Raw genomic sequence first — 20,090 nt, 5'->3', positions numbered from 1 at the left:
ATAAGAGAACAAGTGACAAATATCAGTATCGGAAGCGGCCAATAATTGTTTGTTAAATTCATTATCGGCCCAAAAAATCCTATCAATGCATCCCCACGGACAGGGAACTACGTCATCACGTTGAAAGGTCACGCCGGCGCCGGCAGAAGTACCACCCCACTGTTTACAATGCGACCGTACGTAGGAGGATAGTTCAAATAGTATTGTTTGCTATTATATATATATATATATATATATATATATATATATATAGAGTAATAGTATTCAGTGAATATGAATATGAATAGTATATGAATAACATTCTGATGAATAGTAGTTCAAATAGTATTGCCGGCGCGACCTTTCAACGTGATGACGTAGTTCCCTGTCCGTTTGTTGATCAGCTCAATCCGAACTATTGAAGGTAAAAAGTCTATAAATGATCTTTTTTTTGGGAAAATGACCTATCGTTTCGCTAGATAACAACCTCTTCTTCAGCTGTGATCGCGTACAGCCCGTTTAAACACTTCAAAGACTTTTGAAACTGCATTGATTTGGACTTAAAAACGATGGTAACCAATGAAGTCCATTGTTAGAAGAAAAATCCAGAAATGTTTTCCTCAAAAAACATCATTTCTCTCCCACTGAGGAAAGAAAGACATGGATATCTTGGATGGCATTGGGGTGAGTAAATTATTAGGAAATTTTCATTTTGGGGTGAACTAATCCTTTAAGTTAATATATGACTAAAATTGAGTACATTTGAAAGCAATAGTGCACTGACTTTTGTTATTTTATTTTACTTTTAAAATGCAGCATTACACTAACATAATAAGGCTACACACATATAATGACGTAGTTAGAGACTTTCTGCTGACAGGAGACACTTGAAATGGTAATATCAGGTGTAGAAAGGGCTGCTGGGATGTGAAGGAGGGATATGATGGCCCACCTGGTCTGTTATGTGCTGTAGCCTTATAATAAAGCCGCTGGTGGCAGGACTGTGAGCTCAGAGCACGTATGACCTCACTCTAGTGTAGGCGCTACTGTCTAGAGCTTGATTGGCCAAATGTAAACATTTTAGCACTGAACTTTGCCAAAGGTGAAATCAGACTTGAGACCTCCAGCAGTGTAGTCGAAAGCATCTCAAAGCAAGGCTGCTTTTGCACTTTTAAAGCCAGAAGTGTAAGAAAGAATTACTGGCACTCACTACACGCTCAGAAAAGCATTAATCATTAGCTCTATTTCTTGTACCGTACAGTGTAAAAAAATTTCAATGAGCCAACAAATCATAGTTTGCGCATTAACAAGTGAAGCAGTAAAATCAGACTGGCCTGTTAGGGGCGGTATGTAAAACCGACAGGTTATCTACAACCTGGGACAGACAAGTAAAAACATAGTAGTGATTTACTGCTACTTTTAAGTCCACCAGTATTACACAATTTGATGGGTTCCACATTATATTCCAACAGAGGAACAGAGACTGGCTATTGCAACATCCATCCATGAAATTTCAGGCAATTCTGTGCCTTCAACTCATCGACGTGTCCAAGTGCACCAGATCAGACAGTCAAAGAGAAATAAATACTACAATTATTTCACAAGGCAAGATTATTTACACAAAACAGAGAGTCTGTTACTGCGTGTGCCAATCATATGACCCGTAGGACCACCAGATTGTTTTCATCCTCTTTCCGTTCATTCCTCGGGAACACAGAAAAGGGACTGTCTCAAAGAAACATGCGGTTTTTCCATGGCATTGCCTCTTCTGCTTGAGGAAAACTTACACCCTGCGAGTGTTGATACAATGTGATTAGTTTATTATAGAAGCCTGTGGCTACAGCGCTCTATACTGTAGTAGTCAATCTGGTAGTCTTTATGTGTGCATGTACATGTGGAGTGAATGACAGAATGCTACAGGAATCCCACTGAGCGGACCCAGGCCAACGGGATGTCATATGGGAGCACACTGAAAACCACAGATCTGCTAAAGATGAATGAAGCCACTAATTCATACTCTGGCCTCCCATGTGCCCACTTAGCTTTGTGCTAAAAACTGACTTTGAGAGCAAAGGACCCTTTTTCCTTTCAACATAGGGCCTTTTATTTTCCATCACCACTAAATCAATACGCGAAGGGCAGAAGACCACGGTCATGGTCACGTCAGAATTCATGCGGTAGATATTTGCATTATGGAATTTAGACAGCGTTATTAATTTCATTTTTATTGATGGGGAAAGCGCTGTTGCCCGTTTGTCTGGAAAACAAAAGGTGAGGAAAGAGATGAAAGCAGAATTGGGTTTCTGGATGTCAGAGCTCTGTCAAATGTAGAGATTGGAAACTGATCTGAGAGCGTGGAAAGCCCAGCCAAGTGTAAATTGTGTGCAACGGATCTTACAGCCAGGATGGCCATCTGTCCAGAGCAGAAAATTTGGAATTCAAATGTTTGTTTTAAAAATTGAAATCAGGGACCAGACAGTGAGCTTCTTCATTCAGTACATGCCAGTTTAAAATAGCTCTCTGAATGTTCTTATTCATTTTGATCATCTTTTATCTGCTTAAGTTTCTCAACTAGTTCACCCAAAAATGAAAATTCTGTCAGTAATGACTCACCCTCATGTTGTTCCAACCCTGTAAGACCTTAGTTCATCTTCGGAACACAAATTAAGATATTTTTTATTAAATCTGAGAGCTGTCTCACTCCTCCATAGGCTTCTAAGGGAATGAAACTTGCTGGCGCAAAAAAGTTATTAAAGAGATCGTTAATATAGTCCAAGTGACTCCAGTGGCTCAATCTTAAATTTATAAAGCGACGAGAATACTTTTTGTGCGCAAAAAAACCTAAAATAACGACTTTATTCCACTATTCATTTCCTTCTCTCTGGGCCTCGAGTCTTTTCACGTAGTGTTTAAGCGTAGCGCGTCTGTGTTGTACGTCTCACGCATCACACACATGACAAGCGTCAGCCAATAGTGAGCCTACGTGGTGACGTGCAACACAGACGCGCTGCGCAAAAACACTACGTGAACTAACTCGAGGCCCAGAGAGAAGGAAATGAATAGTGGAATAAAGTCGTTATTTTAGGGTTTTTTTGCGCACAAAAAGTATTCTCGTCGCTTTATAAATTTAAGATTGAGCCACTGGAGTCACTTGGACTATATTAACGATCTCTTTAATAACTTTTTTGCGCCAGCAAGTTTCATTCCCTTAGAAGCCTATGGATGGAGGAGTGAGACAGCTCTCAGATTTAATCAAAAATATCTTAATTTGTGTTCCGAAGATGAACGAACGTCTTCCGTGGTTGGAACAACATGAGGGTGAGTAATTACTGACAGAATTTTCATTTGTGGGTGACCTAACCCTTTAATGCCAAGTGTTGGTTTAGATACTCTAAAAAGTAATTAATTACTAGCTACCAATTACATCTTTAACAGTGTAATTAGATTACTGTACTATTACTAATACATAAAGTATTGCATTTCTTATAACTAATTACTTTCTAAATCCCATATCAACCTCGGCCAGTTGATGGAGACACAAAACTGCACGTTTGATTCTTTCAAATAATCAATATTCAATTGCATAAATTATTCTTGAACTGACCAGTGTATTTACAGAGAGGTTACATTAAAAACAAACATTTTAACATAAAATGTTGACGTTAAATCCACTGGTTTATATAGAATTGTTCTATAGTCTAAACAGTATTTAATGCACTTATATCAGAAGTAACTTATTAAATTACAGAAAAATTAAGAGCAATCCCTTACTTTACTTTTTCAAGGGAAAAGTAATTAAATTACACTAATTATACTACTTAGTAATTAATTAAACCCAGCACTGCTGCTAAGGCTGTGGTTTTGACTTGATATTGTCCAAGACGGCCCCCCCATGTTGGCTAAGATATTTCCTCTGCTGTAATTATGACAGTTTAAATGAATTATGACAGTTTAACAGAAACTGGGAGCGTTGATATATTAAAATAATGACTTATAATTCATTTTGTGATTCTGTGATTTCAAGATTCTTATTTGTATGTTCCTCACAATAGTTACAATTATACGGAAATACACAAATGAGATTGCACGAATTTATACGAATTATCCACCAAATTGCCGAAACGTAAAATAGATAGGAATTGCTATGAGATTGTGTTAAGGGACTTACACTCACCTAAAGGATTATTAGGAACACCTGTTCAATTTCTCATTAATGCAATTATCTAATCAACCAATCACATGGCAGTTGCTTCAATGCATTTAGGGGTGTGGTCCTGGTCAAGACAATCTCCTGAACTCCAAACTGAATGTCAGAATGGGAAAGAAAGGTGATTTAAGCAATTTTGAGCGTGGCATGGTTGTTGGTGCCAGACGGGCTGGTCTGAGTATTTCACAATCTGCTCAGTTACTGGGATTTTCACACACAACCATTTCTAGGGTTTACAAAGAATGGTGTGAAAAGGGAAAAACATCCAGTATGCGGCAGTCCTGTGGGCGAAAATGCCTTGTTGATGCTAGAGGTCAGAGGAGAATGGGCCGACTGATTCAAGCTGATAGAAGAGCAACTTTGACTGAAATAACCACTCGTTACATCCGAGGTATGCAGCAAAGCATTTGTGAAGCCACAACACACACAACCTTGAGGCGGATGGGCTACCACTCATCTCCACTACAAATAGGAAAAAGAGGCTACAATTTGCACGAGCTCACCAAAATTGGACAGTTGAAGACTGGAAAAATGTTGCCTGGTCTGATGAGTCTCGATTTCTGTTGAGACATTCAGATGGTAGAGTCAGAATTTGGCATAAACAGAATGAGAACATGGATCCATCATGCCTTGTTACCAGGGCTTGACATTAACACCCGCCAACCCGCCAAATGCGGGTGGATTTTGCTCGTGGCGGGTAACATAGTCACTCCAACTAGCCACTTTGGCGGGTTGAATAATTGTAGTCTTTTCAAAAGGCATCTGAAATAAGTGTGACACTACGATACTACAACTCCCATGAGTATTAGGGCTGTCAACGAATATTCTAAATTCGAATATATATTCTAATAGTTTTAAAAAACAGAATTTCGAAGGTGAAAATGAATATTCGAATGTGGAAAAATGCCCGCGGTAGCAGAGGCGCGGCTGTCTGCTTTGCGAGTGGGCGCGCTGCCTGAAGGGTCAGGGACAGCTAACAGGAAGAAGCGTTAACGTTAAACAGAAACATTACTAAAGTGTAGGCTACTGTACTGACTGAATAGATATTGCATGAATAAGGTAGGTTAGATACAGCAGTTTCATGCACTGCAGGCTTCCACTGGTTTGATTATTTACCGTTTCATGTCAAGGAAAAGTTCCATGTTTACCACAGCACAGCTCGCTCGGAGCGTTCAATGTCGGTTCAATATACTGTAAACCTTCAATTAATGTTAATAATATTTGTTTCAATCACTGAATGAAGCCTGCTATATAAGAGTCGCGACCTTAAATTGCTTGCACAAAACTCTTGATCAGCACTCAACATTTGCTTTGTTGTTGTTGTTCATTTAAACCGTTATGCGCATAACTATGCGCAGTTAGAAATTTTAATCACTCGCGCCAGACGCTCTATTCGCGTTTGGTGTGAACGCTAACTGAGGGCGAGAGAGAGAGAGAGTGCCTGCAAGTGCGAGTGAGTGAGCGAGCGAGAGTGAGGTCTGCGGTCTTGGCCATTAGGTGATTTACTTGTTTTTGTGTAGGTAATACGTTGTCAAATATGTTTAAACTTAAATAAACCTATACAAGTAGTTATGTCTCTTTGTATTAATTTGTCCTGGTATTGACAAAATGCGCAACCAGATGTTCGAATAGTTAGAATATAGGCTATGTGTTTTTTTGAGGGAATATTCTAATGTCATTTTTAAGCAATTTTGACAGCCCTAATGAGTATTACATGCACACAGTGTTGCCTTGCGCTTGCGCGCTAGTGACCGACAACACAGAAACGAAGAGACAGCTAGCTGCCCTGCTGGTGTTACATCGTATGCCGGTGGAGCTATGTGGCGACATATAATACATAATACATGGTTTTATTTAAAAAAAAGGAGCTTTACACACAACCTTATCAGAGCTAATGATAATGACCTGTATTGTTATATATTTATGGAGTCTTGATTTGGGTGTGTACAGTGGTTTTACATTTAAAAGGGTTGTAAATCTAGTTCAAGTAAATTTTAGCACACCATAGTCAACTTTTATCAGGTAATTTCACAACAACAAAAATGTGGCTAGTAAAAATGCTGTGTGGCTAGTAACTTGGAAAACCACTAGCCACATTGGCTAGTGAGCAAAAAAGTTAATGTCAAGCCCTGCTTGTTACCACTGTGCAGGCTGGTGGTGGTGGTGTAATAGTGTGGGGGATGTTTTCTTGGCACACTTTAGGCCCCTTAGTGCCAATTGGGCATCGTTTAAATGCCACGGCCTACCTGAGCATTGTTTCTGACCATGTCCATCCCTTTATGACCACCATGTACCCATCCTCTGATGGCTACTTCCAGCAGGATAATGCACCATGTCACAAAGCTCGAATCATTTCAAATTGGTTTCTTGAACATGACAATGAGTTCACTGTACTAAAATGGCCCCCACAGTCACCAGATCGCAACCCAATAGAGCATCTTTGGGATGTGGTGGAACCAAGCGGCAACCTCCCCGTCTCTCTCTTGAAACCAACACGGAAGTGAGTTAAACTGCAATTCATTGACTGGCCGCTTGGCCTGGCTGCAGAAGTGAGTCAAATCTGTATCTCCCTCATGTTAAAATTACCAACTTTACAGCAGAAAAAAATATGTTTACAGCCTGGATCTCTATGTGGCTTTGGTCTATACAGCTAATTTTGCCCTTCATAACAACTGTGAGGGGGGTGAATTATTTTATAACTCGTCCGTTTAGTTGATTAATATTTAAATTTAAGGGTGTGGCCAGTGGCCACTTGAGTGACAGATGGATTGCCGCTGTCAGTGCTAGCCGTTTGTCTGCTGTTACTAGCCGTCACTTCACCTCAGCAAATGTTGCTGCTGAACTTGCCATCTCTGCAGTGTTTGTGCTTTTTTTCGGGATTATTTCATACAATTTAATACTTGGATACAAAGCCCACGATTTGGATTCCGTCGTTATCGTTCGAGAGAACAACCAGCGCTGTATTTCAGTTGTTTTCCTCCGCGAACCTGCACTAATGGATGTCTGACAATTTCGTTGCTTTTTGGGGTTTTCAAATTTAAAACGTCAATAAATACTCGTTCGTTCTGCTCTCACGGAACAGATGGATTATAATATGTTTATATACCGTCAGATGAAATCCTGCAGGCGTCGGCGCTTTCTCCGTCCATGCAATAAATGCACATGAATGAGCGCGGATTTTCTAGCGCATTTACTTGCACTTCAAAGGCAATATATCTATGGTTTAACCCATTTGAGAGACGGCCAAAATCAGAATTTAAAATGGACTGAATAAGCTCTCTACGAACTTGAGCGATGCCGCGCTGACGGACCATGAAAGAGTGACGGACATGTATGCACATAAATCACTGTCACACACAAACACTCTCGAAGTAATACACAGTCTCACTTGTAGCCATGTCTTTTAACTATTATAATATTTCGAAGGGCAAAAATAGGAACGTTTAATTGGCTTTACATCATCAGCTAACTCGATCACGTCGAGCTAGGTGATTTCAGATAGCCAGGCCAGGCTCCTCAGCTCCACTCACGCCCCGCCTGTTTGCCTATTTTCTGTTATCCGGGAGTGACGCAAGGCCAAGATGGCGACGGCCGGCTCCGCCCACTTTAGGCTTCAAAAATGCTCTTCAGAAACCTACGGGTGACGTCACGGACACTACGTCCATATTTTTTTACAGTCTATGGGTGGAACGGGAGCTTCGTGCCCTGGATGTGCATCCCACAAATCTCCATCAACTGCAAGATGCTATCCTATCAATATGGGCCAACATTTCTAAAGAATGCTTTCAGCACCTTGTTGAATCAATGCCACGTAGAATTAAGGCAGTTCTGAAGGCGAAAGGGGGTCAAACACAGTATTAGTTTGGTGTTCCTAATAATCCTTTAGGTGAGTGTATATGCAATCATGGGGGTACAAATGGCACAAAGATGTACCTTTAAGGTTACTGCCCCAGTCAGTGACAAGGTGTTGTACTAAAAGTAAAATTTTTGCATGTTGGTGCACACTGCACAGTAGAATAATTTTGTAATGTTAAAGTTATTACAAAGTTGTAGTGATGCTGAAAGTTATTACATCCAACCAAAACATGTTAAAAGAACAATTTTGTATCAGTGAGACTGAGGTGTAATAATGTCACTGAAAGGCCACACACAGCTTGTGAGTTTAGGTTGAGTATGAAGGAACTGCACTATGACCAATTTGAACTTCCCAGGTGCATTGCCAACTAGTCAGAAAAGCTAATCATCAAGAAAGAATAAACTGTGGTTATTCTAACAGTTCATGCAATTTAAACACTTGAAAGCAATTGATTATGACAGTCGCAGAGGATTATTGCAAAAAAAATTACACGTATTACCAGACTTTTCTAATCAGCTTGATCCTTAACATAAATACTGTTTCAGATCCAGATAGTCTCATTCTGGATTTGAAAATGGATTGCAGCCAAGCAAATTGCTTTTCAGACCAATGTCACGCTTAACTGAGGCTTATAATCTGGCCAAATATGCCATCAATAAACTAGAGGATCCGTGGTACAAAGAAACCCTGCATTTCACCACACATTAAGATGCAGTTACCGTATAACTCTAATGAAAATGTTCCTTTGGTTTATACACAGCACGATGCGCTAAATGTGCCTCTAGAGTGAAATACAGAATCCGAAATCATGGCTAAACCCTGACCCTTCGTGCACTTTCCGCAAGCCATCCTCCGACCCACAACTGCTTTGGCTGCGTTTCCCCGACCGACACGGCAAATCAATCAAACTGATAACGAGAGCAGGGCGTGCGAGCAAGCCAAACGCAGTGATTTTTGGGGAACTCGACACCTTTTGAAACCACTATTGCAGTCTCATAATGATCTCATGCAGGACAGTGTGATGAGCCCACAGAGAGGCCGTCTGAGCACTGAGCCATGCACGAGAGAGAGGGGGAAAGAAAGCATAAAAGATGATGGTTAATGAGACATGTGCTGATGGCCTAGACAGAAATGCACAGATATAAGCGCTCAGTTTGGTGTAATGAGCAAACAGTGTCTGGAAAACAGAACCCACTGATCTTCTAGTCTTCATAGAAGGCAACAGTGTTAATCTCACCAGCTAAATTACTGACAGAAATTGTCATTGATAAAGAGTTAACGGATATGAAAAGAAAAATATATATGAGATGAGAAAAAAAAAAACAACGCTGGATATTAACAATGCACTAACAATGTTTCTTGATGAAGAAAAATCTAGAATGAATGATTATCAATAATGTAGGGGATTGAACTGCTTGAGCTGAGGCAACAGTGATTAAAGAACGGTAAACTGAAGCACTTTGTTAATGGGTTAACTTACCCAAACACATACTATAGCCTACATGATATGAGATTGATTATATATTTACACATAAACTTAATATTAGGCTACAACTTGCTTCTGCACAAAATGATGCCAATGATCATGATCAATGTTATTTTCGCATACTAAATTAAGATGCAATTTTAGTCAGACTAAAACAGACTACATTGATTTTTGTTGTGGAAATGACAAAATATTGACTAAATTGAAGGGATATTTTTTGTCAAAAACAAGAAAAATGTAACTGACCGCCAGTCATCTACAAAGATCTACTGCACCCTAAAGGAATAACTTAGTTCACTTAAGAAGAGAAATTCTATCATCATTTACTCACCCTCAAGTTGTTTCAAACCTCTATGAATTTATTTCTTCCTTCTGCTGAACACAAAGGAAGATATTTTGAAGAATGTCGGTATGGCAAGCAGGACGAGGCCAAGGCCCGTGAGAGAACGACGCGAGGCCGGTGAGGTGTGATTACAAACGAGCGTCACCTCGGCGAGTGCGCGCCACTCAGGCCTCATCTCACGAAGGAGCTACTGAAGCATTAAAGGAGGAGTGACCACAGTGAAGTGAACCGGGCCTGGACTTTTACGTTATGTTTTGTTTATGTGTGTGCGCGCGGCAGTCCGTGAGGGGTTACCGTTACTTTCATTTTGTGTTTGTTTCCTATTAAAGTTTGTTTGAACGTTCGCCAGGTCCCGCCTCCTTCTTCCCTGAATTGCTTACCATGCTACAGTTGATGGACCCCATTGACTTCCATAGTATTTTTTTCCTACTATGGAGGTCAATGGGGTCCATCAACTGCCGGGTTACCTACATTTTTCAAAATATCTTCCTATGTTGAGCAGAAGAAAGAATACAGGTTTGAAACAACTTGAGGGTGAGTAAATGATGACAGAATTTAAATTTTTAAAGGTGCTCTAAGCGATGTCACACGTTTTTTAGGCTGAATTTTTTTTTGGTCACATACAGCAAACATCTCCTCACTATCTGCTAACGTTAGCTGTCTGTCCCTTGAACCACGCACTATAAAAAAAAACGCGGTCTCTGTAGACAGCCCAGGCTCCACAAACTGGGCCAGCCTGGACCATGAAACATAACAAACAGTGTTCCAGCCAATAACTGACAAGAATGATTTGGGGGTGGGGGGTTAGTGCACGTGCACAAGAAGGGGGTGTGGGGAGTGGAGGAGAGAAGCATGAAGAGGGAAGTTAGCTAGAGGAGAGATGTCCTAGACAACGACTAATGTTAGAATTATATTCTCTTGAATTTTGATAAGAGACTACGTTCCGATGAACAAAGAAGAGGGAAAAGGAGAAGGAACGCGCAAAGTCACGAATTTACATCGGAAAAGCCTGTTTCAGGAAGCACGTGATGAGGAGGAGGGAGGGTCGAGCAAGCCTCCATTTTGTTTGACAATACTTTGAACGTCAACAAGAAGTGACGTCACCCAACATCGCTTAGTAGAGCACCTTTAAGTTAACTAAAATGAAGATAATGCAAAAACAAACAAAAAACACAAAGCCTGACTCCACTGTTGAGGCAGCCAGAAAGAAATGCAATGTTCAAAACTCAAGACAGGGGCCTAATCCAAACCAAAGTCGATAAATACGCTTTACCTGAAAAGACCAAAATGAACGGTCACCAGCAAAAGTCGAATTTTGGACACTGATCCCCAGAATACTGGTCCAAACCAGGCTTTTAAACTACCCTAACCAGCAGCGTAATTAGGCCTAAGTATTATATTATGCAATTATAATATTGCGCCTGGAATATCCGTTCCTGATCCAAGAGAAAGGTGAAACTTGCAGGTGGAAGCATTTAGGGAAGACTCTGGAGGAAATATAACATACTGAATTACAGGACCATAGCATGGACCGCCAGTCTTATAAGGACAATACCGTATGGACACCACAAATCGCCATTAATGTATGATCGACACATGCTTTCTTCAAAATGTGAATTTAATCCAAAGAAGATTTTTCAGCTATGTCTTCATTTTTCAACAAGGAATTACACACCTCTTGGTCAAACGGCTCTGAAGACATATCCACGGTGAAAAACCTGTAATCACTATGGTTACCGGACCTGCCTCTCTGTCCAAATACAATCATTTGGCTTCATCACATCGGACGGGTGCAGAAACCATATGAAGATGCCGTCTGAACATGTGAATAAGCAAACACTTCAAGTCACTACAGTGTTCACACAGAAATGTAACGGGAAACGGTGAAATCACAGAGGCCTGGAGATACATTCCTGTGGTGGGTCATATTTAACAAGAACTCACTGCTGGAAAAGGTATGAGAGAAAGTGAAAGAGAGAGAGAGAGAGAGAAAAAAAGAGTATTCAAAGACAAAATATTGTCATTTCAAGTTCAGCATTATAGTGAGGAGAGTCAAACATCAACATTACAATGTATTTATGAGCATTTTTTGCAAATATTTACATACAGCAATTCATGTGCAATAACAGTATGCAGTATTGCCTAAATGCATTCTTGTGTATTATGGTTTTGGGATTTAGTGCTGAATAGCAATAACTTACATACAAATATCTATAAAACAGAGAAATGTGATTAATTCAAAATTAAAGTCCTCAAAACAATTAACTCATACGGGAGGATTTTGATATGTAGTAAATGGTTAAAAAATACACTATTACATATAACTGCCCTAAAAGACAGAAGACATCATTGCATGCATCTGGAAAATATACAATACATATATAATCAGCTTTTTTTTTTTTTTACAAATAAAAAGGAATGCATAAATGCTCAAAATTAGGAATTCTCTGTGGGTGTACATACAAACCCAGCGTTTTCTTCCACGTGTGCCACACACTTTCTGAAACCACCCAGTTTTTAAGCAATGAATACAAGACTAGACATCTGGGACCCCCTGGAGGTTTCTCTAAAACAAACAGAACAGACTAAATAGTCCAGATCGAATAGTCCATAGTCCAGATTAAACCAGGAGAATGGAAATATTCATTTGGCATCGCTATTAAGTGTCATACATTTTTTGGGGGAACATTTATTATTACTAAATTTGTTCTTTTGTTCCATTTGTGTGTGTGTGTGTGAAAACCAGCCATCTATAGTCACACCCCAATGACTCACTCGAAGGATTTTTAAACATTTTTTTTCCTTTCTCTGAGATGGACAGACATGTCAGGACAGTAAGTGTTACACTGTCCATGAGTCTGCAAGGCGAACAGAAAGAAATGAACCTTTTCCATCTATTCCTCTCTATTCTAGTTATTTTTTACCCTGTTTTTATGCGTGTAATAGAGATTCAGTGTGCCAATCTGTTTGATTTATAAACCCTTCAAAAACATGTTTTTAAGTGGGCGGTCCAAGTCAATAAAAGCAGTAAAACACAGATCCAAAACCTTGGTAACTCTATTATTGTGTAAAAACTGAGGGACGCGGAGAAACAGAGACAGAACTGATAGAACTGAATTGAAGACAGATACGTGTACCGAGAGAGAGGAAAGAGAGTGACTGACAGTAGGAAAAAGTGGGATGCAAAGATAGACAGATAAAGACAGAATGGTGTTCCGCATGTTGCAGACATCAAGCGAGGGCATGTTGATGGAAATCTGTGTTCTACTGAGGTCTGATTCCAGCAGTTTGAAAGGTCGAGTTAGACTGATGAGTGTTTACCTCTCACTAAATAAGAAACACAGGCACTGGGACAAAACAAAGTAAAACATTGCGAGAAATATACAAACCAAAAAGCAAACTGATCTGAGGTATAATGGAGTAATCAAGCTTTTTTATCCCCCTCCTGAATACAAACGATGAGCATGCCGTCAATAGAGTTCTTTAAATGAATCTCATCCCAAAAAAAAAAAAAAAAGGCAAAGGTCCCTCTAAGGCTTATAAAGTTTTCCAGCCAGCATCCTTGTGTGTGTCACTCTGTTAAATGATCAATGCTTTAAAGGGATAGTTCACTTTGAAATTAATTTTTGATATGTTTTAGCTTACCTCAAGGGCATCTAAGATGTAGGTGTCTTTGTTTCCGCAGTAGTTTCAATTTTGATATTTTTAGGTCAAACCGTTCTTGTCTGTCAGTCATATAATGCAGGTCTATGGTCACTGGCTCAAAACACAAGCACAGAGTCCAAATTAAAACAATTCCCCATCGTCCAAATGAAACAATTCCCCATCATAAGTACACATTGATGGCCTAAGACACGAAACGAGCGGTTTGTGTGAGAAAACGAACAGTATTTATATCGTTGTTATCTCTTGAAAACAGCACACGTCCAAATGATCTGACGGCGCGGGCGGGTATAGATATATACATAGATGTCGCCTTGGCTACTGCAGTTCATTGGAACGAAACCGTAGCCAAGCGACATCTAGTGTATATATCTATACCCGCCCGCTGGCGGGTATAGATGTATACACTAGATGTCGCCTTTGCTACTGCAGTTCATTGGAACGAAACCGTAGCCAAGCGACATCTATGTATATATCTATACCCGCCCGCGCCGTCAGATCATTTGGACGTGTGCTGTTTTCAAGAGATAACAACGATATAAATACTGTTCGTTTTCTCACACAAACCGCTCGTTTCGTGTCTTAGGCCATCAATGTGTACTTACGATGGGGAATTGTTTTAATTTGGACTCTGTGCATGCTCTTTGAGGTGGTGACCATAGACCTGCATGATATGACTGACAGACAAGAACGGTTTGACCTAAAAATATCAAAATTGAAACTACTGCGGAAACAAAGACACCTACATCTTGGATGCCCTTGAGGTAAGCTAAAACATATCAAAAATTAATTTCAAAGTGAACTATCCCTTTAAGCATGACTGTTTTCTTATGACAACTTTGCTTGTGTACGTGTATGTGTTAACTAATCTAACCTGCACTGTTTAGACACCAGTTTGTGGGTTAGAGAAGTGAGCAATATCCCCCACAGCCTCCTTGACCAGATTGAGAGAGTTCAGACAGGGCAACTCCTCTTGTCTTGTGCACGCTCTCCCACAAGCCAGGAGTCTGCAGGATTTTCTCCACCAGCTCCTCAAATGCACATTGAACACCGTCCCTCGTCTTAGCACTGGCCTCTGCATGAAAGGGAGAGAGAGAGAGAGAGAGAGAGAGAGAGAGAGAGAGAGAGAGAGAGAGAGAGAGAGAGAGAGAAGTGTACAAACACTACACAGACTATATCACCGGGAGAAATCTATGACATGAGGACCAATCACTAAGGAGCCACAGGAAAATTACATCATGATAATGCTGATTGGATATCACAACAAAAACTTTAACTAGCTACTATCCTGAGTTGTGACGTCAAAGGCACCACCAGAGATATTAGTCCATAATAAATCCATTTTATGGTTGTCACTCCAAAATAGAATTAGACACTGTAAAAAAAGTATAAAATATACTGTATTATACAGATATATTAGCTATATATATATATATATATATATATATATATATATATATATATATATATATATATATATATATATATATGCACACACACACATTGTTTAAAAGTTTTGGTCTTTAAGATTTTTTTATGTTTTTGAAAGAAGTTTCTTATGCTCACCAATGCTGCAGTTATTTGATAAAATAAATAAATAATTTTTTTTTTTTTTGTTAATGTAATTTATTCCTTTGATGACAAAGATGAAGAATTTTCATTCTAAAATCATTTTAATATAAAATGTCCTATTCAATGTTGCAAACAGTTGTGCTGCTTAATATTTTTGTGGATACCATGATATATTTTTAGGATCCTTTGATGAATAAAATCTCAAAGGAACAGCATTTTTTTGAAATAGAAACAATGTAAAAGTCTTTACTGTTAATTTTCAACAGTTTAATGTCTCCTTGCCGAACAAAAGTGTTTAATTCATTTTCATAAAAAAAAAATATATATATATATCTTACTGACTGAGCAACACTGTGCAAGAAACACTTGGTTTTTAATATTGAAAGTCAGTAGAAAGTAGAAGGGGATAGGAAACATTAAATTTGAAAAAAGAGAAGCATTGGACTCCAGCACATAGGCTGCAGCCATATTGTCCATCTGCAGATTTCATTTGGTGTGAGGGCTTCACGGCTAATTCAGACAGATTGCTGCTTACATACCCACTCGTGAGGCGTGTCACATGACTTACAAACCAAACCCACAGCGCAGAAGAATGCAGGACGTCACCCACAAATACATATACAGGACTGTTACGATTACACAAGCTCAAATGAGAAATAAATCAGAACCATTGAAAAGTCTGACTTGAATTTACTGTCATAATAAATGAATGCTCAACTTATACAAATAATCCATCTTTCAATTAAATAACATAATCTTTGTTTTTAGCAAATGGGCCCAAGTGTTTAAAAATAGTAACCTGTGTGTATTACGGCCGTTGAATAAACTAGCTTACGTCAAAAGTCGGATTTTTTCCATGTGTGAAGGTGATGAATCTTGAAATGAAACATGGGAACTGAAACCAAAGTAAAAGGGCAATGTATTCCTATTTAAAGCTAATGTTTTAGTAAATGAGGGTTCATGAGTAATTCATCACAGTATGAAGGGAACATCCTAGTGACAACTCACCTATGAAAAGCATTGAATGTTTTCTAGCGAACTTCAGACCCTCGTCTCGCTCTATCTCACGGTCTTCCTGCGCAAAGAGAGAAAAATCAGTCATTGTTTTCTATTAGAGGTACAAATACAGGAAAGGGTTTTTCCATGTCCATTATATAATCCAGAATAACTACTACTTTTCTGTAGATATACAGAGCAGTGTAGAAATGAAGCTGAAATAGCAATGTCAGGCTTTAAGAACTGGTTGCAAGCAGGTGTTTTAAAGAAATATATGGGAATATATAGGGAAATATATGACAATATATTGAAAGTCTGTATTAGCTATATAGAAAAACTAAAATGCATCAAGGATAACTTACCTTATCAATTTTGTTTCCCACAAGCATCTTGACAAGGTCATTTCTTGTACAGTATGTGTCCAGCTCATTCAACCAATTCTCCAGCTTAGCAAAAGTCTCCCGCCTAGTGACATCATACACTAAAAAGACACAATATGACAACAACATTAAATAGACGACAGTTAAAGGTATAGCGGAGGATTTTCTTTTTCCGGGTGGATCATCAAGACTATTGGTCCTCCTAAGTGTCAATCATTCTGGTGATGTGATGAACGCGTTGGAGTTTTTTAGAAGGTTAATTTGACCAAGCCATAATAATAAAGGCTTTTTAACTTTTTCAATTGAGAGTGCCTTGGAGTTCTTTTTGATTTTTGGCATTCTGGTGATGTGTTTACGTAAGGCCGTCGTACGTGCTCGTGCACACGATGCACACGATTCACACGATGGCGTGCGCTCAAAACACAGGTTGGGCTTCCCACTGATGCCTCAGTCGGGACGTTTCTACTTGACAGGTAAAGTTTGGCATGCTATTTGGAGAAATCCATTTAAAATCACTGCTAGTAAAAGTTAATGTAAGTTATGATTAGCTCGTGCATGCTCTCTCGTGCACACGTTTAATAGGCGTTCCCTCTCGGGAGCAGGTAGAGTGTTGCGCATGTGCATTTTTTCAAAAAGTGGAGAGGGCGGTTCTTTTCTAAAATTCGGGAAAATCCTTCGCTATACCTTTAAGTACACATTAAATTAGATTTATGTTTAAATCAGACAAATATAAATTACAACATTTGACACCATTCCATTTTATCAGACTGTAATTTTGCTGGTTACATAAACACTTTGGATCAGTATATAAAGCAGTATAAAGTTTTCATGTTTTTTGTTTTATTCATGATTTGCTTACCCAGAATGACACCCTGAGCTCCTCTGTAGTAACTGGGTGTTAAAGTTCGAAAACGTTCCTGTCCTGCTGTGTCCTGTAAACATTAAACAAAATCAGCCTTCAAGCGAAATGGTGTAAAAAAAAAAAAAGAGTAGACTTCCTTTAGGGAATAAAGGAAGGAACAACACTGTCACCTTGTGGTATGTTAGTGAAACACAGCCAACCGTTTACACATGTATGTCCCATTCAGTAATGAGAATAAATATGTCGAACTAACTAACAATCAAAAAGAGTGGAAAAAGAGTTAACCTACCTAAAACATATATCGGTGCTCCTCTAAACTCATAAGATAGAGAGATAAAACATAGTTGACTACTCACCCATATTGCTAGCTTTGCTCTGTTTCCATCCACAGCCAGGGTTTTCACCTTAAAATCAACACCTTATGGAAAATAAATTTAAAACACGTTGAAAACATTTTTGTGTTGTGTGTGAAACAGACACATTAGCAAATTTGGACAGGTAAAACATTTCAAAAACAATTCAAATATATATATGGAAATACAGTCTAGATGCTTTACGAGGTTTATGGTAAAACCATACATATTTAGTGAGGGAGATTTAATTTTTGATGGACCCAGATATTTGTCAGGCAACAAGCCCAGAGAGACTAAAGTTAGAAAGACCAGAATTTACAACTGAATGGGGAATTGTGGGTTTATTGCATACAGATAAAAAAGAAAATAGGACGACTCGACCACCTGTCTCATCACTCAACAAAGCCACATCACTTACAAACATAAATGATTTACATTCATAAAAGAAAAATGAAAGTATGCGTAAAGTTGACAGGGGAATAAATCTCTCAGCACTCTGTGAATGAAAGATCTGGAGGCATGAAATACTCCTGCATTTCAGCACAGCACTGACAGATTTACCAGAGGAAGCCAACGAAGGAGATCTGGACTGTGGTTTGGTTTGGATTGGGGGGGGGGGGGGGGCTTTGAAAAGAAAACGGCAGTCACACCAACACACGTCAACCTAAATGTGTCAAAGTGACGGCCACGGCTTTGACAACCCATTAATTTCCACAACATATAAGGTAAGAACCAGTTAGATTACGCATTGATCTTCATTGTAAAGACACTAGTGAAAAGCGTAACTGTTAAACAGGATTTGACAAGCATAAATATACTTTTCTCAATATTTAAAATTTTACTTTTAGTTCCAGAATTTCAACAATGCCAGCAAAGCTGTTTTTCAAGAAAGACCAGCAGAGACTTCACTGTGTGCCGTGATGGGGAAATTGTTTTCATTACATTATAAAGACACAATTAAATGCCAAGAAACTCCTCATGCACAGCACAATTGTAAACAATTCAGAACACATATACAGAACTAGATGACAATTAAAGCACAGTAATCAATATATAATACTCTATTTTGTAATATATTGTATAAAGCCTATTTTTTTTTTACATATCAGACACTCACAACACTATGTGACTGTCTGTTTTTAGCTACAAAGGATGAGAATACTACTGTGTTTAAACTTATGTTTTTATGTGTGCTGGGCCTCTATCATCATTAGCTTATTTATAGTCATATATACATTTACACACTTACCAATTGTAGCACCAATTTCTGGATCAAACGTATCATCTGTAAATCTTAAAAGAAGACTGAGAGAGAGAGAGAGAGAGAAGAGGGGAAAGGAAATGTGGTTGGCAGCTTAGTATAAAGCATTACAAAAGAGACTTTACTGTTCTTCTTAATAGAAACAACCAGACATTTACAAAGTTGCCCATATCTACATCTGCATATATATATGTTATATGTGTAATGTGAATTTGAGAAGAATAGATCAATTCTTTAAGCATTTACAAACATCCAGAGCCCAATGCTAGGTGAGATTGTTTCAATAAGCAGCTCGTGCAGTGTGTGAGCTGTTGTTGCTGTTATTATATCAGCTGACATCTGTAAACTTTAATTCTCTTAATACAATACATACCTGGATTTGCCCACCCCGCTTTCTCCAATGATCAGTATTTTCAGAGTGGTCAAAATATCCTCATTCATCTTTACCGGAAAATTCCACTGCGTGCTAAAAAATACTGTCGATGTAGATAAAATATTAAAATGGAAGGAGAAAACTATAATTCGAGGGTTAACGTAAACGTTTCTCTCTTCTTCGGTAAAATCTCTCGATGGTGATAAACATTTGAGAAACACAGTTCTGCCCTCTAGCGGAGGTTTTCCATTTATTTGCAGACATTTATTACAATTTGCAAAGTACAATCGTTTAATTTGTTAATTTCAAAATGTTGTTCCTAACATACAAATGGAAATCCCCCGATATTTCTATATATATATATATTTTTTTAAATCTTTATATTTAAAAACTACTCTTTATTTGAAAATTAGTCTCACTACTGATTGGTCCAGATTCAGCGATGAGAAAAGTAACAGATACCAGGTGACACGAATATTCTGCACTTTAACAGTCATTGCCAGTGAGTGAAAAACTTTAACTGCAGTTGAAATAAAAATACACAGTGAGGAGTTAAAATATGAGAATTGTTTTTACACAAATCGAAATGGGCACATAAACATATATGTTAAAAATAGTTATTTTTAATGTTTAATCTGCGTACGCATGAGGTCGCCAGTGTTCCGTGAGAAATTACTCTGTGTGGGATTCTGTTAATGTCAGAATTAAAGGAAACTTTACATCTTCCTCATCTTATTAGACTCTGACTGTGACTACATC

The 20,090-nt window shown here is 38.6% G+C and overlaps 2 protein-coding genes across 4 annotated transcripts in view; one reads left to right on the top strand and one right to left on the bottom strand.

Moving 5' to 3' along the window:
* The window catches only part of mkxa (mohawk homeobox a), an 80,890-nt gene that overhangs the window by 38,764 nt on the left and 22,036 nt on the right, over nt 1–20,090 (top strand). The gene's annotated exons all lie outside the window — the stretch shown is intronic.
* rab18a (RAB18A, member RAS oncogene family) lies at nt 11,478–19,563 on the bottom strand. Of its 3 annotated transcripts, none has more exons than XM_084433593.1 (8): nt 19,332–19,555; nt 18,947–19,002; nt 17,701–17,762; nt 17,342–17,414; nt 16,465–16,583; nt 16,115–16,181; nt 14,409–14,609; nt 11,478–11,817 (listed from the first exon to the last, which is right to left on the bottom strand). In XM_084433593.1, the coding sequence occupies exons 1-7, from the start codon at nt 19,397–19,399 to the stop codon at nt 14,437–14,439; spliced, it is 618 nt and encodes a 205-aa protein (XP_084289719.1). In that variant the 5' UTR covers nt 19,400–19,555; the 3' UTR covers nt 11,478–11,817; nt 14,409–14,436. The 3 variants fall into 3 exon arrangements, 1 of the variants encoding a protein (XP_084289719.1); XR_014630067.1 differs by lacking the exon at nt 11,478–11,817 and adding an exon at nt 11,933–13,464 and having other exon boundaries at nt 14,338–14,609; nt 19,332–19,563; XR_014630068.1 differs by lacking the exon at nt 11,478–11,817 and adding an exon at nt 13,415–13,470 and having other exon boundaries at nt 14,349–14,609.

This window comes from Rutilus rutilus (assembly GCF_951802725.1).
Source record: "Rutilus rutilus genome assembly, chromosome: 16".
Classification (NCBI taxonomy): domain Eukaryota; kingdom Metazoa; phylum Chordata; class Actinopteri; order Cypriniformes; family Leuciscidae; genus Rutilus; species Rutilus rutilus.
Note: the sequence above shows the minus strand (reverse complement) of the source record. Positions and strands in the feature narration are given on the sequence as shown.